Below are 27,492 nucleotides of genomic sequence, written 5' to 3' on the forward strand. Positions count from 1 at the left end.
GGAGCGGGGGGGGGGGCAGTGGAGGACTGAATGGTGAAGACCCGACCAGCCATGACCCAGAAGGAGCACAGATAGAAGGAGACAGGTTGGTCTACCTCCCCTGGAGCTGGACAACCATCCTCCCTGCCCATGGATATCAGAGATCCAGGCTATCCTGCTTTTGACTACAGGACAAGTGTCTGAGGCCCTGGTGTCCTAAGGCCTTCAGACTTGGGTGGAGCCTGGCTTCTAGCAGCCAGGTCTCAGTCTGCAGCAAGACCTGCCGTGGCCTGCTCGGCTCTGCCATCTGCGGTTACTTCTAGCAGCCCCTCTGGTGCACTTATGTACTCATCTGCTGTACAGTGGGTCTGGAGTGTTCCCCTGGGCCCATGTACTGAAGGTTTGAACCCAGCCTGTGGCACTGCTAGAAGGTGACGGAAACTACAAGGTGGGGGCCTATGGGGAGGTCTTCCAGTTACTGGGGGTGGACCCTTGAAGGGGAGAGTAGAACCCCCAATCCATTGCTCTGTCAACTCTCCATCCGTCATCAGACAGAGGAGTTTTGCTTCACCACAGCTCCCTGCCATGAAGTGCTGCACAGGCCCAGAACAGTGGGGCCAAGCCACCATGGACTGACTGCAGGCTTCAAAACTTGGAGCCAAAATACATCTTTCCCTCTTTTTTTCTTTTGGGATTGAACCGGGAGGCTGGCACATGTGGGCAACACTGAGATTTGCCGCTAGCCTGCAATCATCCATTTTTTACTTATTTACTTTTTTTTTTTGGATAACTTTTTTAAAAAAATTGTCTACGGACATTGATTTTATTTATATGTGGTGCTAAGAACCAAACCCAGTGCCTCACACATGCTAGGCAAGCACTCGACCACTGAACTGCAGCCCCAGCCTTCAATCTCTCCTCTTCAGGAAGTGCTGACTACACAGACTCCACCCTGTCAGTTCCAGTCTCCCCCCCACACTGCCCTGGAGCACCCTGACAGTTCCACAGACTCCCACCACTCTGTACCTGGAGCACCCTGACAGTCCCACAGTCTCCCACCACACTGCCCTGGAGCACCCTGACAGTCCCACAGACTCCCACCACACTGCCCTGGAGCACCCTGACAGTCCCACAGACTCCCACCACACTGCCCTGGAGCACCCTGACAGTTCCACCCAGCCAACAGTAGCTGACCTCCTCCTGCTTCTCCACAGTTCTGGTTTCAGGCTCTGAAGAGGAATGCAGGCCATACCCAGTCCCCAGAGCAGAGCCCCAGGCATAACACTTGAAAACCATCTTCCCTGCTTTCCGCAGCCACTGCCAGATGCAAGCACAGGTCACCAAGTCTTCTAAAGCAGACTTTTTCCGCAAAAAGGACCTTTTGCACAAGTGTGGTTCCTACACAACCCCTGCCATGATGGCCCTTCACACCAGGCTCTCTATAAACGTCCAACGAATGGCACTAGTCCACCTGCAGAGGAAAGCCCAAGGGGAACATGGCACAAAACCCATCCAGAAAGAGAAGCACCATGCCCCACAGGCTGTCCCAGAGCACTTCCTTGAGGTCTTCCCAAGACAAACTTGTTCTTTCAATCTCACTCCAAGGAAGCCAGAGTGTATGGTTTTTGTTCATTTCTGGCCCTTGCTGAAGGCACTACAGGATGTGCCACACAGGAGGGTGGTGGTGCAGGTCCCTAAAGAGCAGGGACAGCAAGCCAAGGCCACCCAACTAGGGGCCTCAGCCTCTTAGCCTCAATCCCAGAACCTACTGTTTCATCAGCAGGTTCCCTAAGAAAACACAAAAACAGAGTGTCCTCCAGGGAGATGGTATCTAAGTCTGAGCCAATGATGGGCCTGAGCAGGGACAGGGACGACGGCCAGGGTCATGCCACCACCAGGAGGGCCTCCAGGCACAGAGGAGGTGCTCTGAAGTACCCAGGAAGGTGGCTCCAGCAGCATGCTGAGAAGCACAATCCTGGCACGGCAGACCTTGTCACAGAAACAAACTGGCCCACAACTAGACGGCCCTCCTGGCCCCACAGGAGTGCCTTCCGGAGGAGACCCACAGGTCCCCTTCAGAAGACCTCAGGCCTCCAGTTTGCAGCAGACACCAGAAGCCAGACCACAGGGGTTGACCAGCTCAGCCACTAACACCCGAGAGCGCCATGTTCCTCCTTATGCTGGCCCATCTTCCATCACCATGCCCACGTGCCCTCCGCTCACCCAGTGGCAAGGGGCACACCCTGTGAGCAGCCAGCCTGACATCTAGCAGTTCTCATGTTGCCCAGCTGAGGGGTGCCTCAGAAGTACAGATGCTCCTGGTGTCAGCTGGGATGCTCCCAGCCCTGCCTCAGGAGTCATTTCATGTGGCCACTGGGGCAGGGGACACAGGTGTACAGAAATGCAGCAGGGTAAGTGGGGAGCTCTGAAACAACACCTGGGGAGAAGATGGCAGGTGTACGGCCAGCCACAGCCTCCTGGCGCTTCCTGGCAAAGTCTGAGATCTTCCATATAAAGACCCCATCGTAGGTGGATGCCTCCAACTCCAGGACCTTCTGCTCCAGGTCAGCCATGGCCAGGTCCTTCAGGCCAATGCTCCTCTCCAGCTGCTGCACCTGCAGGGCAGTGGTCACCACATGCGCCATGGGCCCCAAGCCCCCACCTCCCATACCCAGCAGTCTCAGGAGGACAGCACCCCAGCTCCCTTGGCTCAGCTCTTCCTAGGTCTGCTCCTTCCAGGTATGAAGTGAGGCTCCAAGTCCACACTGAAGGCTCTGGGCCTAGTGTGCCCAGAAGCTGCACAGCACAAGTTACGTGACACTGCTGATGCCACCCTCCCCGGCCAGAAAGAAGAGGTTTTGGCTGTCACACCTTGTAACCCTTCAGGTCCCTCAGAGAAATGTAGGTGGCCACAGCCGAAGGAAGGCACCGTGCTCGGCTTGGGGTACAGAAGGGGTTTATGCTGCCTAGGCTCCAAAGCTGATGAGCCACTAGACCCCACCAGGCACAAACCTTGTTACTCAGGGCTTCAATCTTATCCTGGTCTAACCGGTGCTGCCGGCTGCAGGCCTCAGCAGTCACAGCCACCCTCTCCACCTCTCGGTTCAGGACACAGACGATGTTCTCAAAGGTGGCCGTCTTTTGCTCCAGGGTCTGACACCGCTGCAGTAGCTGTGGTCCCACCTGGTTCTGGCCCCCAGGGAGAGTCTGTGCCTCCAGGAGGGAGCTCAGCACCAGGGCCAGATGCTCCCGCAGCTGATGTGCCTCATGCTCCAGCAGCTCCTCAGCCTCCATCTGTAGACACAGGGCAGGAGGCTTCAGCTATGTCTGTGCAATGCTAATGCTGGCCAAGACAGCTGTTGTGCTGTGGGCCTTATTCCACTGAGGGCATACGGCCATCAGGACACAGGAATACCCAAGACACTGGTAACAGCTGGGCTCAATCACTTCCATCCTTTTTCTCTGTACCATGATGTTTAATCTGCCACTGTCCAAAAGTATGTTTCAAAAATACAAAGCTTTCGGGCCGGGGATGTGGCTCAAGTGGTAGCACGCTTGCCTGGCATGCGTGCGGCCCAGGTTCGATCCTCAGCACCACATACAAACAAAGATGTTGTGTCCGCCGAAAACTAAAAAAGAAATATTAAAAAAAATTCTCTCTCTCAAAAAAAAAAAATACAAAGCTTCCTATGTAACTTGCTTTTAAAATAAATAGGCAGCTGGACAATGTGAGCTGGACAGTGTGGCGCATGTCTCTAGCTCCAGCACTCAGGCAGGCGACACAGGAGGGTCACTTGAACCCTGGAGCTTATGGCCAGCCTGAGCAACACGGTGAGACCCTGACTCAACACAAAATAAACAGACAAAGGAAAAAAGAGGGCCTCCAGGCACAGAAACAGCTGTCCCTGCAGGAGGGTGGGAAGGCAGGGCTAGACACCACCAGGCTTTCTTAGGGATGCCTCTATTATAGGTCTGTCTTTGCAACTAATTATCTTTCAAACTTCTGCAACACAACTTAAAAATGTTTAAAACTCTCAAAAATTAAAAGTAAAAAAACAGAAAGGGCGGGCTGGAGTTGTAGCTCAGTGATAGAGCACCTGCCTAGCACGTGTGTGGCACTGGGTTCAATCCTTGGCACCACATAAAAATAAATTTAAAAAATAAAGGTATTGTGTCCAACTACAACTTAAAAAAAAAAAAAAAAAGGTATTCTGTCTATCTACAATTTAAACAACAAACAAACAAAAAAAGACACAAAGGTACTTATTTGGATGCCCAGTTAGAGGCACAGTCACCCAAAAAGCAGAGGGTGCCCTTGGTACCTGCCCTCTCTTCAAGGCATGAGGTTGTTGGGAACAGAATGTGTGTGATGAAGAAATCCAACTCCCAGAAGCCTGCTGGCTTCACCAGCAGGGGCATCAGTGCTGGATCAACTAGGTTACCAGCAACACTGCTCTGATCTGGAGCAACCCATGAACTCATGATGGATTCTGAGTTAATCTGAGTACTGAAGAGGCCCACAACAGGGACCAGAAAATAGCAGCACTGGCCCTGGTGGTGGGCTCTAAAACTACCTCCTGCATGGAACCCCACTCCTCCTAGACAACAGCAGCTCTCCTCTTCACCACTGCTCAACACAAAAGGCTATGTGAAAAATCACCAGACAGGACCCCCCACCATGACTGCTGCCACCACTGAGTGCTGCTAAGCTCATTTTCCAGAGGAAGAGGCATCAGCTGGTGGACACTATCCCCAGACCTGCAAGTGCTCGGGGTGCCCACCCACTCAGAACCTCCCGAGGGAAAACTAGAGTCCAGACCTCAAGGGGCTCTCATTGTACAGAGCAAGAGGGACAAGATACAATGACTGTGAAAACAGAGCAGGGTACAGGTTGGTCTGCATGGGTAGAGAAAGGTTCTCATGGACAGGGGCATGCTGAGGTCTGAGGGGCCCCTGGAAGTTGGCAGGTCAAGGGCCTGGGGTGGGAACAGATCAGCAGTCACCAGCAGAGGTCAGGGCCAGGGTGAGGGAGGGGTGAGGATGGAGAAGCTCGGGGACTGCAAGCAAGGACAGACCAGAGCAGCCATCCTGGGGCAGGGTGCAGCTGCCAACAGTCAAGCGTCTATCACCTGGATGTGAAGTCTGGACCAGAGCAACATCTGGCACAACCGCCAGGCATAGGGCCTTTGGCTGAACAACCAGGTGATGGTGGTGTTCTTTTCTGGTGAGATGGAAGGCAGGGGATGGCAGGATGAGTCAAGCTGGCTGTGGTGAATATGGGATGCCCACTAGGCATCAAGGGAGGCTTAGGTGCCAGGTGAACACACACATTTGGTTAAAGCCAGGACACTAGGCGATCTCCAAAAGAATGAGAGTGAATGGAGTTCCCAGGCTGGACCTGGGACCTGAGGCCAGGAGGAGGGGTGCCACAAGGGAGACCCAGGGGAAAAGCAAGGAGGTTGGGGAACCAGGAAGATCTGCACTGCAGGCTGAGTGAAGACTGTGCCCAGGATGAGGGACAGGTTTGCCCAATCTCTCACTGCAGACCCTTGGACTCACCATCTCAGGGCAGCCAACAGAATGGAATCTGCAGGGGACCTGGCACTTGCCACACGTCCTGACGTGGTCATGAAACTGGAGGGGTGAAAGGGATGAAGTCACATGGGCTGCTTTTGCTTTAGCTCACCCCACTGCACCCCTTCTGCACTGATCATGTCAGAGTTTACACAGGGAACCACTGGCCCTACCGTCACGGGCTAGCTCTCATCAGAATAAAACCTGACCACCCATTTCCAAAGCTGTGCACACACACATCCTGGCCACCAGCCCTGTCAGTAACTGAGGTGGGCTGGCATCTCGGGATGCTGGTGGGTAGTCCAGGGTGTTCATGAGGAAGTCTGCGTCCCACAGAAAATAGCCACACTTTGTCACCTTCAGTTGCAAGGATGCATGGCACTGAGGCCCTGGGGCCTTGGGGGCCACACATGGGCCCACAACCTAGAAGTGCCAGAGGACAGGACAGGCCTTTGACAACCTCAGCATGTGCCATGCGGCAGGAGAGCAAAGATGGACCACGGAGGAGCGCACGAGACCCAGGAAGAGGCCCCAGTGCAGGTATTGTGCATACTGTACTCAGACCAGGGGAGGAAAAGGACTGCTGCTTTGACAAGCAGCCTGAGGGCGAGGCAGCAGCTGGAGGACGGAGTCCATGTGGGAGCCCTGCCTACTCCACTTGCAGGCTGCACCGTGAGAAAGTCATCCTACAGGTCCTGGGAGGAGGCCCAGAGTGGGGTACACCCAACTACACATCAGAATCCAGGAACAGTGACAGAAGTCCTCAGACACTGCCCCCACATAGAGGGCTAAACACACCATTAAGCAACACAGAAGAACAAATGATCACCACCCCTACCCCCTAGCACCTCTAAGGACCAGAGAGGAGCCTCCTATGGCGCCTCCCAGCAAGGAGCGCAAGTGCACTCACTCTAGGAAGTGCCACTGGGAACCCCTCAGCCAGTACTATGCAGAGCCTCCCTCAACACCACACACCAAGGGCAGGTCTGCAGACAGAGCCTCACAGGGGACTGGGCCAACACTATGACACACACCCCTGGACATCTGGGAGCACACATTCTACAGGTTCGTTTTTGGGGCACAGGACCGTTTTACAAAAGTATGGAACATTTCTTAAAGTACCATCTTTAAAAGTCAAAAGCAAAATGAAATAAGCAGCCTCAATGAGTCAGAGAACTACTTTTGGTGGCTTCAAAACACAGTCATAACCTATAGATTCTCAGAGCAAAGAAAGACAGCAATTCCATCAAAAGCCAGCCACCAGCCACATGGCCAGCACTCACACTGCTGCTGGTGCAGAGCTAGGGCACTGAGTGGGACAAAAGAAGCTACCAGATTCAAGTCACGAGGACTGGGTTTTCTGCAAAAAAGAGACATGACCAAAACTCAGGTAAAGATCTGGAATGAAAAAATTGCTATGAAGCCCCAGAGTATTTTTTTTTTTCCCTAAAAAAACAGATGTTTTCAGGTGAAACACTGGGCTGTGGGAAAGCGTGGAGCAGGAGTGAGAGCCCCTCCACCAGACACCCCACTCTGGAGCCCTGTGTACCAGAGAAAGCTCAACAACGGCTGGGAAACCGGAACCCTACTGCAAGGGGACGTGGCGGGGAGGCACAGCTGGAAATGTGTGGAGTCCAGGTCCACCAAGCCAGCTGTCTGGCCTCCTGAGTCTCTGCTTGAGAGGGACATCCCCCAGTGCCCCCAGCAAACCTTGGCCTGGGTTACTGTCACTCTCATCATCAGTGGCAGATATATTACCACATGTAAAGGCATTGTGGCTGCCCACTGCTCCCAGGTTTTTCTGGGCCTGAAGCCCACAGCCAAGGCCAGCACCTGCTATCATTGATAGGCAGCACCTGCCTCACTGATGGGCATGAAAAGACCTAGCTCCCAGCTCTCCTTTCAGAGAGAAAGATACCACCAAAACCTGAGGCAGCAGGGTAGACAGGGCCCAGAGAGGCCGTCAGCATGGGACTGCTCTAGTGGACCCTTAAAGGGTTTGATGAGTTAGGCAGGTGTTTCAGACCAAAAATCAAAAGCAAATAAAAAGATAAACATCCACCACCTTTAAAATAATTGAAGCAAATTAACTACCCATATGCCAGTATGCCTGCATATGTCGGGGACACAAAGAGAAATTTTGCATTACAACTGACCTCAGAATGCAGTACTTGGACCACAACCCCCAGTAAGATATTCTTCCAAAGACAAAATAGACCTCAAAGAAACTGTAAACTTCACTCTTTTTATTGTACTTTCATTTTAAATCTATCATCTATATACACATAGAATAAAACAAATAAATTATTATTAATGCTGCCAAAAAGTCGGATTTCCAACCAGAATATAAAGTTTAAAGAGCTAGCCATGGTGGTGCACGCCTGTAATTCCAGTGACTTGGGAAGCTGAGACAGGAGGATCCTAAGTTCAAGGCCCTCGACAACTTAGCAAGACTCTGTCTCAAAAATTTTTTAAAAAGCGGGGCTGGGGTTGTGGCTCAGAGGTAGAGTGCTCGCCTACCATTCATGAGGCACTGGGTTCGATCCTCAGCACCACGTTAAAAAAAATAATAAAATAAAGAAAAAAAAATATTTTAAAAAGCGCTGGGGATCTGGCTCAGTGGTAAAGCACCCCTGGGTTAATTCCCAATACAAATATATAAATATATATAAGTATGTATATTATATATATAAAAAATAAATAAAAATTAGAGAGAGAGAAAGAAAATTCTTACAGAGCTGGGTCTCTTGCTCCCCAAGAGTCCAGCAGCATGGCAAGTCCTGCCATCCTAACATGCCAGGGCCCTGACTCTCCACCTAATCACTGCATCCCTACAAGCCCTGCAGTATCCAGTCCCCTCACTCTTAGAAGCAGCAGTGTGAACTCCTTCTTCGCTCTCTCCTCTGAAAAGGCCTAGGAACACAGACAGTCAGAGAAGCATAGGGCACTGACACTGAGGCCCCTAAATGTCACTTTCCACCAAGGACTGAGCTCCAGGCCTGGATGGGGACTTTCTAGAGGAGCCACACACTGGCACTGGGTACTGCACAGGTGAGGGACCTGTGAGAAACAGACCCAGGGCACCTGAGGATGAGGGCCCTGAGTATGAAGATGAAGATGAGTATGGAAAGCTACATGCCCTAAAGACAGGAGAGAGGAACAAAGCCCACCAGACCTGCTGGTCCAGGCCAGTTCTCTCACTCTATAATGGAAAACCACAGGGAGAGGATCCATCCTGGCTTTGGTGGATGGGCACCAATAGAGGACACTGCAGACTACACTCAGCTGGGACAGCACCTGCCACCACAGCAGACAGCCTCACAGCACTGGATACCAGGAGGCACCCTGGCCACCACACCCATCACAGGCCCTCTATAACATTCCATCAAGGGTTGAAGCTGAACTTCACTGAGCCCCCGAGCCAGCTCCAGTCCCTGGTGAAGGCCAAATGCCACCTCAAGGAAGCACTCAGCCAAGGCAATAGGAGAACCTTCAACAGGAAGCTCAATCAGAGAAGAGAGACCTGGCCCTCAGAGCAACCCATTTCAGGACTAGGGCCATGACCCGTATTTAAATGGAAGCAAATCAGACAGGCACCAGCTGAAGGGCCAAGAGAACAGGATGGGCTTGGACAGTCTACAGTCCCTCGTGCTGCCATCCAGACACAAAATGCAACCACTGGCGTCATCTGACCTCTAACACCAATGCAGTCACACGCCAGCTCTTGCCGCTTCAGCCTCTTCATCCCCTCCCTGACCTCACAAGCCAAGAAGAAAGGTGTGGCAAAGTACATTTCTGCAAGCATTCCCAAAGTCCCTCCTCGCGGGGTCTTCCTCCACAGCGCTGGCTCTATGCAGGGAAGGAGCCGTCCTCCTCACAGGACGAGCATGCGAGGAGATGAATGCCTGGACCCCAGACATTGAGGTCTCCACACCCTGGTCTCCTGCTGCAGACCCCTTGCTTGAGGCCAGTACAGCACTTCTCAGGTGCAAGCACAACTTTTTTGGGGGGACGGCAGGGGTACCGGGGATTAAACTCAGGGGTGCTCAACCACTGAGCCCCATCCCCAGCCCTATTTTGTATTTTATTTAGAGACAGGGTCTTACTGAGTTGCTTAGCACCTCACTGTTGCTGAGGCTAACTCTGAATTCGCGGTCCTCCTGCCTCAGACCCCCAAAGCCATTGGGATTACAGGGGTGTGCCACTGCACCTGGCAAGGACAACTTTAATGTTTAATTTTCACAATAATTAAGATGTAACTTTGGCTGGGGATATAGCTCAGTAGTAGAGCACTTATCCAGTATACTCAAGGCTCCATCCCCAACAAGGGAAAAAAAAAAAAAGTAACAAGGTATGCCAGAAAGCAGAGCACTGGCTCAACCAGGAGGGTGGCTGTCATGCCCGAGCAAGCCATGCCCATCCTGTGATCCCAGCAGCAGGGAGGCTTTCTGTTGTCTCTAGGCACATCATGTGGCATAGACCCTCACTGCAAACCCTTAAGCCAAGGTCCTCAGGACATAAGGAAGCACCTTACCTTCTCCCGAGGGATCTTCTTTTTGCCACAGCCTTCACAGGTCAAAGGGAACTTGGGGCAGACTTCATGGTGTGCCTTGAAGAGAAGCAGTCAGGGGCATGAGGAGGGGACATCAATGCCAGGCACTAGGCAGTGAGGGAGGAAGAGACTGAACAGTCTCAGATGGTGGCCAGCTTAGTCCCCAGCATGGCACTGAGGGGAGGCGATGGAACCTTCAAGAGGTGGGGCCTAAGCTGGGCATGGTGGCCATGTCTATAACCCCAGTGACTTGGGAGGCTGAGGCAGGAGGATCACAAGTTCCTGGCTAGCCTCATAATTTGGCAAGACCCTGTCTCAAAAAATAAAAAAAAAGACTAAGGATGTAGCTCAGTGGCTAAGCCCTCCTGGTTCAATACCCAGAACTGGAAAAAAAGATAGGGCTGGGGACATAGCTCAGCTGGTAGAGTGCGTGCCTTGCAGGCAACAAGGTCCTGGGTTCAACCCCCAGCACCACACACACAAAGACAGACCTAGGGGAGGACTTTACGTCCCTTGGGGATGTGCACCCCAAGGAGTAATGAAAGCCCAACACCTCCCTCTTCCTCCCTTCCCTCTCCCAGAAGTTTTACTCCACCATGTACTCCAGAGCCCAAATAAACCTTTCTCTCTGTAAGTGGATTACCTCAGGTACTTGTTAGAAGGGAAAGCTACCCATAGGAGACATGGCCACAATGCATTGCGCTCCAGGCCCTTTGGATTGCGACCACTCGGGGATGCCATGTAAGACCTGTTGGCTAGCAGTCTGGGGAGGGACAGCTTGGTGGTGGTGATGCACTACCCCACACCTGAGTGCCTGAACGTTTTCTAAAGTTGCTCCGCATGGATATTACGCCCAAGCCCAGTCCCACCAAGAACCCTCCACCCTATGGCCTCAGGAAAGCTGACACTGTGGGAACAAAGGCAGAGGAGCCAAACCAGCTCCACCACTGGCACTGAACCCAAGCTGTGGTCCTGCCCTGCCCCGCACACCTCCAGGTCAGCATGGCCACAGGGCTCCTGGCAGTGCTGGCAGTTCAGGTTCCTCTCTGGGCATTCCTGTTCCGCATGGCGCTCCTTCTCCCCAAGGCGGACCAGGCCTTTACACGCAGGGCACTCAGTCAGGAGGAAGGGGCAGAGTCCTTCGTGGCAGCTCTAGAGACAAAGAAGGCATCAGCAGAGCACAGGCAGACACCACAGCACAGCAACCCGAGCACACAGTGTTGCATCCCTGGGTTGTGCTGCTGTCCCTCCTGGAGATCCCCTCCACAGGTCAAAAGGACAGTGGAGGTCCAATGTGCCCCCCCCACTCCCAGATGCCAGGGACATGGATCACTCCTTGTCCCAGACTGAGCCAAGGTGACACCACAATTGCTGTCTGGGTGGGCACCACCACCCAGGCTCCCTGTCTCTGCCCTCACCTCTGGAATAGCTGAATGCGCACCTGGTACCAGGGTCTCCCCAAGACAGCTTCCTACCAAGCAAGCAGGTCATGCCTCAGCCCTCAGTTACAGTGAATAAGTGGAGCCAGAGGCCACGCCCAGAGACATGGAGACACTGTGAAAGTGGCCACCCTGCAACTAGCACCAGGTCACCCAGCAAAAGACAAAGGCCCAAGACCAGCCCAGCCATGGTGCTGGAGGCCAGGCCTGGTGGGGCTGTTTTAAATGCACAGTATTACATGTGGGAGACCAACCTTGCACGTGACTGAGTCACACTCCCCGGCTGGGTGCTGAGGCACTCAGTCACAGAAATGCGGCAGAGCTTTCCCCACCCTTCTTGGGTTCGAGGGTCTGTGTCTCATGCATGGGCGTGTCTTCCTATATCCCCATGGGTGGAGCTACGCTCACCTGTTCCTTTGTTAAATAACCCCTTGCCCTGTTTAGGACAGAATCTTCCATAGAAGTGCCTTGTGTGTGTCCCCTTCTCTTACTGTGCCCTTGGGTGTGGCCTACCCAGGTGTCAGTCACCTGCTGACAGTGGACATCATGAGGATAGACTCAGCCCCCTGAACCTGACCCCTTGCCTCATTTGAATAGCTTCTCCTCAATAAAAGGGGTCAGCGCGTGCTCTTGCTCTCTCTCCTGTGGACCCTTAAGGTCAGAAGAGCCGTCACAGCGACCCCAAACAAAAAGGTATTTGTGTCTCTTGTGAGGTTATTTTGTGCAGCCCAGTCAGCCCAGTTCAACTGAAGTAACCCCTGAGCCTTTTAGTCTCGAGAACAGAAACCCGGCAATTATACCTGAGGAGACCTACATTGTGAGGAAAATGGACTGGGCCGAGGGGACCAGAGTGAGAAGCAGGGACCACCGCAGAGCCCACTCACTGGTCCCAACACACTGAGAGCCAACCATAAGCCATGTGGGGCCATGAACACAGATGAGTCACTTGTGGCACTGACCACCAACATGGGAACACCCTCCCCAGTGAGCAAAGACAAGGTGCTGGAGATGAGGCAGGGCTGGGGAAAGCACCCTGTGCTGCAGTCTAGAGAAGGCAAGAACCCCAAATTGCAGGCCAATGGTTGGATGAGGGGGGCCTACATGGTCCCAGGGAAGGGCTGGCAATGTGTAAAAGAACCCAGAGGGAGAAGGCAGAGCAAGAACCCATCCAGGGACCTCTTAGGCCCAAGGCTGCCCTGGTCTGGTCCTCACAGATGGTCCCAGGGATGCCTTACTGTGAGGGTTCTAGAAAGAAAAGCGACAAGACCGAGCTGAGCCCTTCGAGGACTGCATACTCAGCATGCTGGGCTAGGTAGGACAGAAGTCTAGCAGGCCCCGAGCCTCTGGGTCCCCAGCCACAGGGGGAATGAGGCCAGCCTGCAGATGCCAGGGAAATGCAAAAACCAGTACCACAAGCCTGAGACAGGTGCACTGTGAGGCAGCACTGGAGGGTCACTGGGAGCACAGAGCCCAAGATTGGTTGGCAAGCTTTTAATTTGGGATAAAAATACATACAACTTACCATCCTAACTACTTTAAGTGCACAATTCAATGGCACTCACACATTTACACTGTTGGGCAGCTGTCAGTCACTGCCGCTATCCATCCATAGCACTCATCTTCTCAAACTGACCCCTTGAACCTATCAATACTGACCTCCTCTCCCCAGCCCCTGGAAATCTCCATTGTACTGTATCTCTATGGACCTGAAGGCTGTGGAGACCTAACAAATGAATCCCAAAGGACAGGTCCTTCTGTGCCTGGCTCATCCCACTGAGTGCCAGGTGAGGATCTGAACAGGAGATAGCAGGGCATACCAAGTGTGACGGCACAACCAGGAGAGGGGAAATAACATCAAAGAGGGAACATGCCCATGGCCAAGAGATGGTCCACAGTAAACAAGAAAGGACTTGACTGCAAGGCCCCTTGTGGTGGTTCAGTACCTCCACAAGGACTAGGGCTACAACCCAGGATTTCCTGGATGACTCTGGAGTAAGGTCATTCTAAAGGAACGGGGCACCCTCATTCAAGTTCTGGGAAGCAGGTGGGATTCTAGACAGGAAAGCCATTGTCTATGGAGCAGCATTTTCAAGGCTCTCAGAAAACAGCCCTTTCCCCAGGGATGGGGATCTGTAAGCAGCTGAGCTACAGCCTGAGTGACAGGGCCTCCCACAAGCTGGGAAGCACAGGGCCTGGGGCAACCATACCAAGAATCATCAGGTCAAAGAGGTTGGGCTTTAGGGGTGTCTCTGGCCAGCATGGACACGCTTGTGTGCATGATCCCACAATGCAGCTTTGAGAGTACATGCCAACACACTAAGGGCCGCTACATATGCAACCATCAGCAAACTGAGCAGAGGGACCTCAGGGGCTACTGACCTTTAGCAGTGTATGAAACAAAAAGTGAAGCATGAATAGTTAAGCTACTAAAACTTAAATCAAAAACTGTTCTTTGCCAGGCACACTGGTTTACACCAGTGACTCAGGAGGCTGAGGCAGGAGGGTTCTAAGTTCAAAGCAGCCTCAGCAACTTAGTGAAACCCTGTCTCAAAAAGTAAAAAGGGGGGTGGGCTGGGGATGTGGCTCAAGTGGTAGCGCGCTCGCCTGGCATGCGTGTGGCCTGGGTTTGATCCTCAGCACCACATACAAACAAAGATGTTGTGTCCGCTGAAAACTAAAAAATAAATATTAAAAAAAAAAAAAAAAAGTAAAAAGGGGACTAGGGATGTGGCTCAAGCAGTAACGCACTTGCCTGGCATGCACGAGGCACTGGGTTCGATCCTCAGCACCACATAAAAATAAAATAAAGATGTTGTGTCCACCGAAAACTGAAAAATAAATATTAAAAAATTCTCTCTCTCTTCTCTCTCTTAAAAATAAATAAGTAAATAAATAATAAATAAAAAGGGCTAGGGACATGCTCAGTAGTTAAGTGCCCCTGGGTTAAACCCCCAGTACCAATAAAAAATAAAAAAATTATTCTTTAAAACTTTATTAAAATAAAATTCTTGTGGGGCTGGGGTCATAGCTCAGTGGTAGAGTGCTTACCTAGCACACGCAAGGCGCTGGGTTCAATCCTCAGCACTACATAAAAATAATAAAATAAAGGTATTAAAAAATAAATTACTCATAAGGCTGGGGATATAGTTCAGAGGTAGAGTACCTGCCTAACATACACAAGGCCCTGACTTCCACCCCCATCACCACAAAAAATAAATAAACGAAATACTCATAGGTGAAATGATACGATATGTGTTTCCAGAAGGGAAATGTGGTAGAGGATATAGCTGAAAGAGGATTGGAAAAGGACGGTCACTGCTGCAGGTGACAGGGCCAGGAGCTCCCACGCTGACCCACTCTCAGCTTATTGCTCCCTGCTCACACTTGCTGTGCATGAAGCCACAGTAATACATAAAAATTTTCTCCTGGGCTGAGGGTGTACCTCACCAGTAGAGTGTGTGCTGAGCGAGTGCAAGGCCTGGGTTTGATCTCCCTTGATGGTTCCTGAAATTCCCAGGTGAGCCCAGGGTTCTCGACAGCAGATGTGCTGTACCACCACACTTAGGCAACCAGAACCAAGTGCAGTCTCCTTTCAGCCCACACAGAATTCCAGAAAGCTCCTTTTCTCTTTTCTTTTTTATTTTTTTGGTGGTACTGGGAATTGAACCCAGGGCCTTGCTCATGCTAGGAAAGTACTATATCACTGAGCTGTGCCCCCAGCGCTTTTTAATTTTTGAGACAAAGTCTTGCTAAGGTGCTGAGACTGGCCCCAAACTTGTGATCCTCCTGTCTCATCCTCCAAGTTGCTGAGATTACAGCCATGTACCACCACCACACCTGGTAGATAACAGTATTTATTCAACCAGAATTTGACTTTAATTTTCAAGTAAATACAGTTGTTGTAATGCTGCATTTCCCAACAACACAACACGGGATGAGACCAAGCACACTGGCTACTCCTGCCTCTCCCATGCTGGCGTGCACACCCATATCTGAGAGGCCTCTGTGCCCACCACCCAGCCCCTGCACTCAGCCCTACAGCAGTAGTGGGACCACCTGACCAGAGGCTCTCTACAGCCATTTAGATAGCTCAGACTGTGGGGCTTTTTAAAACCATTCCATTCTTTGAAGGAAAGACATCACCAAAAGGAAAAACAGAGCCAAAGGCTAAACAGAACTTCTGTCATTTTTCCAACTTTTCAATAGCCCAGACTATCAAGAGAAAACTGCTTTAGCAGTCAAGCAATAGATGTGGGCTGGGCAAGAGGAGAGGGAGACTCTACAGAGAACAAGATCTTTGTCCCTGCCCCTGACACTTACTGCCAGGAAGAGGTTGTATCAATAAAATCAGGCCATGGCCAAGCTGCCCCAGAGCAGTGCCTGCCCCTCCCACATGACCAAACCCAACTCCTCTCAGGGACTTTCCAGAGCCCTCAAAGGGCAAAGCCAGGGACTTTCCATCCTGCATGCCTGTGGGGCCGCGTGGCACCCAAGCCCATGCCTGGCTGCTATCCCTAGCCCTCAGTTGAGGCCCACATAGCCACTAACCTCACCTACCACGAGCCTAGAGGCGACAGAGATCACAGAGGGATCCAGAGCTACCACAGAGCTGGGGACTGTTATTTTGCCTGCTCTAAGGGATCTCCAGGGTACCTTAAGGGCAACAGGACATACAGCACCCCAGATGCTTATGCCCACATTGTCCTTGTACCCACCCAGCATCCCACCCTCCCAGAAGACCCTGATCCCATATCAGCTCCGTAGGGACCAGCTCTCTCAACAGCACTGAACAGTAGTTCACTCTGGGCAAACAGTGAAGGTTGTGACCACATGATCAGGCTGTGACAGACCCCAAGCTGGTGAGGACAGTGCAGCTTTTGTTCACCCAGGTACAGCCCAAATTGTTCTTCTGGCAAAACAGAACTGATAACCCAAAGATCACAAAGTGGAGTTGATCAAAACAATGAGGGATGTGGCTCAGTGGTAGAGCACTCACCTAGGAAGTGTGAGGCCCTAGGTTCAATCCTCAGCACCACATAAAAATAAATAAAATAAAGGTTGTGTCCAACTACAACTAAAAAATAAAAATAAATTAAAAAAACAATGCAGGAGGGGCTGGGGATAGCTCAGCGATAAACTGTGTGCTTAGCATTCACAAGGACCTGGGTTTGATCCCCAGCACCAAAACATTTAAAATATTGGAAAAAACAAGAACAGGGAACAAAATAGGAAAAACCCACCAGGAACCAGGATTCCAACTGCCCCAGAGTCCCGCTCAGTCAGAGACACCCAGGCCCACTACCAGGGCATGAAGGCATCCCAGTGGGCCTTGGCCCCAGCAACCTGACCTGGGAGTCCCGTGCGCATAGAAAAGTCAGGGTTCTGAGCAAACAGTCCTTCACAATCTCACCACCCAGGACTGGATGGGATTGCATCAAGATGCCTCCCCCTTTGAGATCCCAATTTATTACTCTGCACCCACCAACGTGGTACAACTTCCATCCCCTAGTACCCATCATTCTATTGTGTGTCTCCATGGATTTGATGACTCTAAGGACATCATACGAGGGCAATCCTACAGGGTTTGTCTTTCTGTGGCTGGCTTCTTCACTCAGCATGCTGTCCTCAAGGCTGTAGCAGGTGTCACAGGTCTCTTCCTGTTTAAGGCTGCACAACTTTCCATAGTATGGAAGGACCATGTGCTATTTATCCATCAGGCGCCAGTGGATGCTTAGGCTGTTTCCACCTTGAGCTACTGTGGACAGTCTACTGCTGTGAAACGTTCGGAACTAGCACCTGAGATAGAAACTTTTAAAAGGGCATTTACTAAGATGAGAAAGAATGAGTAAGTTGGTGGACTGCAGTGGCCGAACTAGCTCTCAGCACCTCTCAGCTCACACTGAAGGTTTAGCTGCAGATGCCTAAAGATGAGGTGAGGATCACAATGAAGTCCCCAATATGCTGACACAGGACGAGTCAGCCTCAGCTGACACAGAGACAGTGCATAAATCAGGCACCATTCACTACTGTCACTGGCCAGAAGCCTTTTGAGATCACAGAACCTCTGTGCCCATTTCCAGTCCCAACAAGATTAACAACAAGGGATACCTTGTAGACACAAGGGATACAACGCAAAACCCTACCAGGCTTGGAAGCTGCTCGCCACTGCTGGTAAACCTACGGCTGAAGCAAACACTCTCCAGGGCTAGCATGACCCCACGACCTCACACACATGGGTGGTCTTCACACACCTCCAGTCCTCACCAACCCCACAACAAGGGGAGCTACATCCTATGAGCAGAAAAAGAAGTTGAGGCACAGAGAGGGGAAGTATCAGACCCCGTGGTACAGGCCTATGCACAACACGGTTTGAGTTTCTGAAAGAACATTTCTAAGCTATACCTCTGAGCTGTATCTCTCCAAACACATCAGACAGGCTCCATCCCACCAAGAGCAGAGCACAGCTCCAGTAAGAGCTCCTGTGAAGGGCAGAAATCTCAACTCCCTGGCTCAGCCACCCAACATACCTGCGGGCCTCTTGGAGCCGCCCAGCAAAACAGGAATGCCTGTCTTTACCTCATATTCTTTCAGGGTCCCCTTCCAAGTGCACCCATCATTGGGACAGACGGCCGGCAGGCTCTCCACCTCCCTGCGGGCAGCATTATCTGGGAAAGCCTGGGAAGAAGACAGCCAGGGGTTAGGCCTCCTCCCAGCACCCAGCTGCTATTGAAGTGCTGTCCAAAGCGCAGGACTCAACATGCACAGTCTTCCTGAGGAGCTCCAGAAGCAGAGGATAACTCTGAGGACCACCTCACCTCTGTGCACCAACCCTGAACATTCATGTCTGCTCATGGGCAATTTCTAGCTTCTAAGGTCTCATTCTGCCACTGATGTTATTAAAGGAAATACCAAAATATTTTCTTTTAACTTCAACATTTTTAGCTTTAAGATGTTGTACTTACCGAACTGCTTTCTAAAATAGAAATGCCTTCTTCATATATGCCCTCATGAACACAGGCAGCACAATTCTGAGGCCCAGAGCTGCTGGGAACAGAGGAAAACAGAACCCCACTGTAAAAACTATTACAAAGAACAAACAGGCCAGGCATGGTAGTGCACACCTGTAATCCTGGTGAGAAGTGAATTCCTGCTGTCTGTTCACGGTGTGTGTTAGGCAGCTGAACAGACCAAGATGCAGGGTTGTGTGCGTGTAGTACCCACACCTGCGATCCCAGTCACTTGGGGGCTGAGGCAGAAGGGTCTCCAGTCCGAGGCCAGAATCAGCAACTTTTTTTTTTCTTAATATTTATTTCTTTTAGTTGTACACCATGCCTTTATTTTTATTTATTTATTTTTAGGTGCTGTTGAGGATCAAACCCAGGGCCTTGCACACGCCAGGCGAGTGCTCTACCACTGAGCCATAACCCGAGCTCCAGAGAATCAGCAATTTAATGAAACTTTGTCTTAAAACACAAAAATTAAGTCTGGCATGGTGGCCCATGCCTGTAATTCCAGTGGCTCAGGAGGCTGAGGCAGGAGAATCACAAGCTTAAGGCCAGCATCAGCAACTTAGCAAAGCCCTGTCTCAAAATATAAAGAAGGTTAGGGATGTAGCTCAGTGGTAGAGCACCCCTGGGTTCAATACCCAAGACCAAAAGAAAAAAAAAAAAAAAAATGAACAGAATTTGCCCAGTCCATAAATTCCACACCATAAATTCTTCTTTTAGTCATTTAATTGTAGATGGACACAAGACCTTTATTTAATTTATTTATTTTATGTGGTGCTGAGGATGGAACCCAGTGCCCCACATGCTAGGCAAGCACTTTCCCACTAAGTACAACCCCAGCCCCCCATAAATTCTTAAAATTTTCTCACGTTTTTCTTTTCTTTTCGGTACCAGAGATTGAACCCAACAGCACTTAACTACTAAGCCACATCCCCAGCCCATTTTTACATTTTGAGACAGGGCCCCACTAAATTGCTGGGGCTGGATTTGAACTTGCAATCCTCCTGCCTCAGCCTCCTAAGCCACTGGGATTACAGGTGTGCACCACTGTGCCCGGCACTTTCTCACCTTAAATGAAATCAACAGCATATATCAAATGTACAGTATTTAAAAGATTTCAAACAAATGAGACAATTCAAACCCTGAAAGGGACATGGAGCTTGGACCTCTGAGGCTGTGACTTGTGACTCTGCTGTGAACGAGGCACACGCTCTCTGAAAAGCCACCCAAAAGTACATGTTGCAGATGCCCTCCCTAGAGGCACGGCCACTGTCACGCAGACCATGACCACGGGTTTTCTACCACTGTCAGGCACAGAGCTCACCCTTAGACCACTGGATAGCCAACACACACCAACCAGCCACTACCAAGGAGTGACATGCCCTGCCCATCTGGAGCAGTGTAGAGAGCCGTAAGCCTCACATCAAATTTAGAAACTCTGGTACACTCATTACCAACAACCAAAAACAGGTGAGAGACATCTTAATGATATATTGTATTTAACCCCACATATCTGAAATTAGCATTTCAACAAACAATAAATGATTAACTTCACATTCTTTGTGCTAAGCCTCTGGAACCCAGGGAGGATTCATACTGGGAGCGACCACACTGCGGGGCACATCTCAAGCAAAAGTGCCACCCACCTGTCCCCACCCATCCTGGGTAGCTGGCCATGCGCACCTGAGGATGCTGGTTAGACAGAATGAGCAGTAGCGATGGCCACACTGGGCCTGGAAGGGCCTCCGTAGGACATTTCTGCAGGCAGAGCACAAATACTTGGCCTCTAGCTTGGTCCCGAGGAGGGTCTTGGAGAAGCCAGGCTGCAGCAGGTCTAGGGAGCCAGGGGGTGTCACACTGGCTGCAGCCATGAGAGCTGTATCCCCTACACGTCACGAAGCCCTAAGGAAGAACACAGCCCACGTTACGCTTCAATTCCCAAACAAACCTCTGGAGGGAAAAATGAAGGCGATGGAGCCCACCAGTAGCAAGTGGTAAAGGGTCTGAACTACTGCATCTGCACAAACCTGTAACGGGGACCTAGCACAGAGCTCTTGGGAGCCTTGGTGACAGGCTAGTCCAATCTCCTGTTATGATGTGGAACCTGCGGCTCAGAGAGGGTGATGGCCATACTCTGGCGCACACGCAGACCATGACCACGGGTTTTCTGCTGGCATGAACCCTGGCTGGGAAAACAGGCACCTTCTGGCTTACACTAAAGTACACCATCCTCCATTCTGTGCCCATGATCCTACAAAAAGCGTGTTTGGGGATGGTGCCCACCTGACAGTTTGTCAGGTCCTAGACAGTGCCCAGAGGCAGCCCCTTGGGCAGGGAATGCAGCTGGCTAGGCACCGGCCATTGTGCTCCCTGTTTGCTCAGTCCCTGCACCATCCAGGCTAACCACAGAGCTCCTCCTGTGTGCCAGCTCAGCCCTGGCACCTGTTGGTACTTGGCCTCAGTAAGCCCCACAGAGGAGCTTTACTTGGATTGCCCAGCGTCTGGTGCCCATTTCTTCTGCCTCTTCTAAAGACTGCCAATTGAACCTGCGGAGCTGCCTCTTCCTACCCCCGCCCCCACCCCATTCTCCTTTCTGATGAACTGTAGCACTTCCTCACCCGCCCACCTCCCTCACCCTCCAGCACGACAGTCTCCACTGGGTTCCTGCTCCAGACTGAGCAGGCTTCTCTCTTCCCTGCCCATCAGGAGGCCTCACTATGCAGAAGCCCGGGAAGAGGCATCTGCTTCGGGCTGGATGATGATGGGCAAGGATGCCAAGACCCACTGATCAGGCAGAGAGGAAAAGCAAACAGCACCTAGCTGCCAAGCGTTCTCCTCCCAGACAGCAGCCCTGTCTCGAATCTTGGCAGCAACTTCCATGAGTTCAGTTCCCCTGAACTCCCTGGCAGGGGAAAAGGGGGCCAGAAAGGACAATTTACTACAAAGTTCCCAATCATGGCCTTGGACCCCTCTCTTCTGCCAACATTTTCAGGAGCAGAGGGGAGGACAAGCACCCCTGCCCCAGGCAATTTATTATTATTATTATTTTTTTTTTTTAGAGAGAGAGAGAGAATTTTTTAATATTTATTTTTTAATTATCGGCGGACACAACATCTTTGTTTGTATATGGTGCTGAGGATCGAACCCGGGCCGCACGCATGCCAGGCGAGCGCGCTACCGCTTGAGCCACATCCCCAGCCCCCCCAGGCAATTTAGTAAAGCCCAGGTACACAGATCTCAGAGCTTCTGGCTAAAGTGAAGTCAATTCACATGTGTTGGGTCCAGTGGGCACAGAAACATCCATGTCACAGGCACCAATGAGAAGCTGTGAACCAGAAACGCAGCTGGACAGCAGCACAGACATGGGGAGCCCTGGGTTCCCCAAGCTGCAGCAGGACACCTTTGATGAGACAAGCAGGACTGCTGCTCACAACCTCACACCTGGCAGGCCACAGCCCCAAGAGCATGCTGCTTGCTAAGGACAGCTTCCCTGCCACAATCCCCTTCCAAAAGCAGCCTACAGACTGGGACCAAGCTCTGACTACACTGTTCTCAGGGCCCCTCCTGGTAAGAAGGATGTGGGAATCAGGTCACCTCTCAGGCAGAAGAGCAAGCTTGTACAAGTGAGGATAAGAGGGTAAAAGGGGGCACTCCCAACATAGCACACAGCTGAGGGGCGGACCCAGGTGGCAGTGGGTGCATGCCCTGGAGCAAGGAGCAGGAAGGAGGGCCTGGTGTCTGAGGAAACTCCTTAGAAGAAGTAGGGAAGCCAGAGAGGCTGCAAGCAGCTTGAAGCAATACGCTCCCAAGAATCTCTTCAGAGCAAAACTCTGGTCATGTTTTATTTAAGGAATCAGCTCTCAGAACTACTCCAACATTCAAGATGCAAATGTTTCCCCTTCCGCTGCAGGAGCAACAGGCATGCTGACTACCCTGTGCATGGACAACAGCCCTAGCCAGGGCCCTTGCTGCCTCCTGGAGCCTGACTACTCTCTTCAGCTGGGCTGTGCGGGTCTACCTGGCTACAGACCCTATCAATTTGCCTGCCCAAGGTCCAAGTCATCAAGGGTGTTCTGGTGGCCCTCAATGCCTTAGGTCACCCTGATCCTGGCATCAGCAGGGCCTCACCCAGCAGTCACATCACTGGTGGCAAGACTATGGTGAGGTAAACAGCACTGTTGTGTGGTCATGACCCAGCAGTGCAGGTCACTCAGTCCCACAACTGCTCACCTGCAGCAGACCCAGTGACTAGACAGTCCCAGATAGACCCAGGAGGCTGCTAATGCCCCTCCTTCCTCTTCTCTGGTCTCTGTCCTGGATGCTGCCCCAGAAAGTGGACTTTCTAGTCTCAAGACCACTTGGCACTTGCTAGGGACTTGCCAAACCCAGAAGATTGGGTCCATTCCTTGCTCAAGCACCAGCCAATTCTGCCCACTCTGCCTCCCACACCCGCAGTACTAGCCCCTCTCATCTCCACCCTGCCCCCTGCTTTTCTCCAACACATGCCAGATGGAAGCCCTCACCTAAGGTGTCCTGCGCACTCAGAAGAAAACTAGTTACAGACCCCACCACCTTCACCGTGACCCCGACCCCACTGGTGTCCACTGCTGTCCCAAACACACTGAGCCTCGGGCCCCTCCTTTAAACATGCCCTCACTGCCCACACGGTGCATACTCGGGCCTGCTCCTTGTGCCTGTGGCCCTGGGAGGTCACTGAGTGACCTAAGCACTGACAGAATGTTCCTGGACACAGTAACACAGCTTGTCAAGGTATACCAGCTGATTTTGAAGATGGCTACCTGACTTATGAGCTGTTTACTATTCCTTCAAGCACACCACAATTTTGATTACATATATTAAAATAATCCCACAACACATACCACACAACAGGAACTGCTGTGTTTTCAGACCCCCAGCAGCCAACATGGCTGGTCCCTGTGGACAACTACCTCCAGAGACCTCACATCAAACCTCTATGCAAAAAAATTACTAAAAGAAAGAAAAAAAAAATGGAACATCCAGAGCTCAAACCTACAAACCATTGGAAAGGGGCAACTACGACAGCCCCTGAACAGGAAGCACTTTTAACTCAGAAATCCTGTGGCCCCAGAAGTTGCTACACCCCTGCTCACTCTTGGAAACAACTTACACATCTCCAAGCAACACTCCAACCCCACATCTATAGGACCAGCACCCTCCATGGCAGAAGGCACAGACTTCCAAGCCATTAGATCACTGCAGAGCCTCTCAAAGACCTGCAGAGGGCAGCAACCAAGAGCTGCTCTCACTGTCCTAGGCTGGTCTGACACTGTAGAACAAGTGACAAGATCCTATGGGTCATCTTACATCTGCTGGACACTACCCAATTTCAACCAACACTTCTAAATTTATAATGCAATGACACCTCATCCATATGACAGAGTCCACTCCCCTGAGCACCCAACAGAAGTGATGCTGGGGCTCCACATGCCCAAGGTCCCCTGGAGAGAGAAAACACTTGTCTCTATCCTGAGGTGGATGTGCTCTCCACACCATGTGTGCCCACCCCTGTTGGTGGCATATCTTTAAAAATGTCTTTGAGAGGCTGGTGCAGTGGCATGTACCTACAGTCACAGCTACTCAGGAGGCTGAAGCCAGAGGATCACCTGAGCTCAAGAGTTTGAGGCCTGGGCTGGGGCTGTGGCTCAGAGGTAGAGCACTTACCTAACATGCGTGAGGCACTGGGTTCGATCCTCAGCACCACATAAAAATTAAAAAATAAAGATTTTTGTGTCCACCTATAACTAAAAAATAAGTATTAAAAAAAAAGTGTTTGAGGCTAGACTGAGCAACACAGCAAGACCCCATCTCCAAAAAAAAAGAAGTCCAGAGAGCTCACAAAACACCAACACTAGCCAGGACAGACAAAGGCAGTCCTGCTTACCTCCACAGCACACAACAAGACAGCACCCTCAGTTTACAGCCTCCAGTGGTCCTGTGTGACTTACTGTATCTGCATATGCAACTGAAACAAAAGGCTCATTACCGCTCTTCATGAGCGGTATTCTGAATTTTCTATTTTATTCCTTTTTTTTTGGACAGAAGCTGCTTAACTGATTTCATGAGCCACTGCAGCTGGGCAATGCTGGCACATGCCTATAATCCCAGAAGTTGAAGGCTGAGGTAGAAGGATTCCAAGTTCAAGGCCAGCCACAGCAACTTAGCAAGACCCTGTCTCAAAATTAAACATTAAAAATGGGCTGGGGGTGTATCTCAGTGGTTAAGTACCCCTGGGTTCAATCCCCAGTAGCAAAAATAAAATAAAAAAGTTACACTGCAGACCTTTCAGGTTCCAGATTGTTTTACTGTGAAGTCGTGCTCTATCAGAGCAGTGGCTTGAGAACAGAACTGACATCCACATGTATGAGAGAGAGAGAGAGAGTATGTGTGTGTGTGTGTGGGTGGGTGTGGGGGGGTGGTCATAGGAAGTTCTGACTTCCTCACTCTCAACTGTAGTCCACATACAAATGCTCTAGCTTCATATAGAAGACTTACATTTTACTAAAAGGGCATCCCCAAGCCAGGCAGGGTGGTGCACACCTACAACCCCAGCTACTCAAAGAGGCTGAGGCAGGAGCATCCCAAGTTCCAGGCCAGCCACAGAAACTTAGCAAGATGTCATTTCAAAATAAAAAGGGCTGGGGGTATGGCTCAATGATAAAGTACTTGTCTAGCACGGAGGAGGCCCTGGGTTCCATTCCCAATACTGCCAAAAAAGGAAAAGAAAGGGCATGTCTACCAGACACAAAACAGTATTTGGGGAACGGTACCAGTTATGTGCAGTTCAAGGTTAGGCAAAACAAACCTGTGATGACAGAAGTTGAGTGGTCATTATCTCTGGAGGTCAGTGTTGCCCTTCAGGGTGAGGAAGAAGCCTTCAAGGGTACTAAAAATGATGTACATGCATGCACACAAAAATATACACGGCTGACTACTTAGAATTTATTCAAAAAACATAAAGCTGAATTTCTATTTCCAAAGAGCTAAAAAAAGATGGTGATGTGCTTAATTACCACAGACACATGCCTCCTTCTCCAAAATAATCCAATCTCCTAAATATCAAAGAGTGGCAAAGAGAAACCTCAATAATGGGCCCCCCAGCCACCCTGGAGAGTGTGGGCTATCAGCACCTGGCCGCTGCCTGCCCCTTCCCTCTGCTACAGGGAGAACCTGGCAGCATGTGCCCTACATAAGTCCAGCTCCAGCCCAGGTACTATAGTCCTGGGCCACTGTCTAGGGAAAGAGCAGCAAGCAAAGGGAAATAGGGACATGCCCCCAAGAATACTCTGTGACCCTAATGAGGCTGATCACCTAAGCTTGCACTTAAGATTCAACACCCCTAATCTGGAATGTGAACATGGCTGAGCAATATTGGTGCAAACCCAAAAAAGCAGATTGTATGTTATGAAAATCAACATTGCCCAAACCAAGACATCAAAAGCAGATAAGGATGCAACCTGGCCATGTGGGGTGGCACTGCCTTGCCCCTGGCCAATGTTGATGTTTATGCCAGAGCCTTACTCTTCAAACAACAGACTCCGGAATAACCCAAATGCTAGGGATTCAAGCTCCCCAAATGTGTGTTTCCACCAATGGCCCACTACTGTTTTATACAATTTTAAGATTCCACATAGTAGTCCACTTGCTCTTGCGTACTTCTAACCCATGTACATAACAGGCAAGATTTAATCTGCACACAGCCCAAGTATGAGGCCCCTCAAAGTACTAGAAATCCACTTCAAAATTATAATTTTATACCTAACCTCATCTTTTTTTTTTTTCAGGCACAACATAATAGCAAACAGAAACTTGTACCAATTTTAATACCTGAGGATATTTTCTACAAAAATATCACAAGCAAATGCTGTGGGAAAGGACAAATGTTGGATGATGTTTATTCATATAATCAGTATTTAGTTTCTCTTATTAAAAGCTAAGTCACTGGGCTGTGGTGTGGTTCAGTGGTAGAGTACTGGCCTAGCACTCGTGAGGCCCTGGGTTCCAGTCCCAGGACCACACACACACATGCGTACAATAGGCTTACCAACAGAGAGGTTATTTAAACTATGAAGCAATAGTGTTTCTTTGAGATCATGTGGGTACATGATAGGGTCTGTTTTCTGATGGCACTGGCTATAGGGTCTCTACTCCCTGACCACTTCATGTGGAGTGTCAGGGATTGGTCAGCAACTCTGTAAATATCCCCAAATGTATCTAAGGACAGTTCCAGCCCTGACCAATGCACCAGCTTCCCTGCGGCCACCCAGGCCCTCCTGGCCTCACTCTCCTCCCAGCAGCAAGGACCTTTAACACAGGATTCAGTCAGGACCTCTCCTCCACCAAGAACCCCAATAAAAGCTGAGGCTAACCCAACTCCACCTGTCATACCCACCCCCAACTGCCACCTCTCCCCAAGGGTCTTGGTCTTCCAGGATAACCCTCCTTAAACCTGCACCAGCCCCTTCTACTACCAGCACTTGGCTCGTGGGCAGCCTGCCAGGAGGCCAACTCGGAGGCACGAGTCCAAAGTCTAGGCCATTGCCAGGCCTCCATGCTCTCCCACTACCTCCCAGGTAGGCGCCCTGCGTGGCTGCACTGCACGGCTCAGCTGGCCTGGGCTCAACACAGCACCCGCACCACCGCCGGCCCATCCTGCCCACACACCTCTCCCGGGAAACAGCTGAAGGACTGGGGGCGGGGCGGGGCCGAGGCGGAGCACGGGGCAGGGGGTCCTATGGGCAGAAAGGCCTGAGTCAGGAAAGGGGCCTGGGTCCCAGCGAGGCCCGGGGAGCAAGGGGACACGCGCCTGAACCCACAGATGGGAAAGCCCCGGGGGCAAGAGGCCGGCTGCAGAGGTGGCCCTGGGGGACCAGGCGGCAGCAGGTCCAAGTCAGGGCTGTGG

The 27,492-nt window shown here is 51.1% G+C and overlaps 1 protein-coding gene across 10 annotated transcripts in view; it reads right to left on the minus strand.

Annotated features, from left to right (window-relative positions):
* Positions 1-27,486, minus strand: part of Traf2 (TNF receptor associated factor 2) — a 38,421-nt gene extending 10,935 nt beyond the window's left edge. The window contains exons 1-11 of one of the 10 annotated variants that reach the window (XM_048813297.1): positions 25,396-27,485; positions 24,475-24,555; positions 21,368-21,453; positions 20,235-20,453; positions 18,507-18,588; positions 18,121-18,219; positions 11,096-11,257; positions 10,088-10,162; positions 5,539-5,613; positions 2,992-3,273; positions 2,417-2,594 (exon numbers count right to left, since the gene is read on the minus strand). In XM_048813297.1, the coding sequence (XP_048669254.1) occupies positions 2,417-2,594; positions 2,992-3,273; positions 5,539-5,613; positions 10,088-10,162; positions 11,096-11,257; positions 18,121-18,219; positions 18,507-18,588; positions 20,235-20,422 (1,141 nt within the window). In that variant the 5' untranslated portion in view covers positions 20,423-20,453; positions 21,368-21,453; positions 24,475-24,555; positions 25,396-27,485. Of the gene's footprint in view, positions 1-2,416; positions 2,595-2,991; positions 3,274-5,538; positions 5,614-10,087; positions 10,163-11,095; positions 11,258-17,687; positions 17,836-17,946; positions 18,024-18,120; positions 18,220-18,506; positions 18,589-20,234; positions 20,454-20,578; positions 21,076-21,367; positions 21,566-24,474 lie in introns of those variants that run through there. The other 9 variants (XM_048813302.1, XM_048813296.1, XM_015505720.2 and 6 more) reach the window with 9 other exon arrangements.
* Between the last annotated feature and the right edge of the window lie 6 nt (positions 27,487-27,492).

The sequence above is a fragment of the Marmota marmota genome, unplaced genomic scaffold, assembly GCF_001458135.2.
Source record: "Marmota marmota marmota unplaced genomic scaffold, marMar, whole genome shotgun sequence".
In the NCBI taxonomy this organism is placed as follows: Eukaryota; Metazoa; Chordata; class Mammalia; order Rodentia; family Sciuridae; genus Marmota; species Marmota marmota.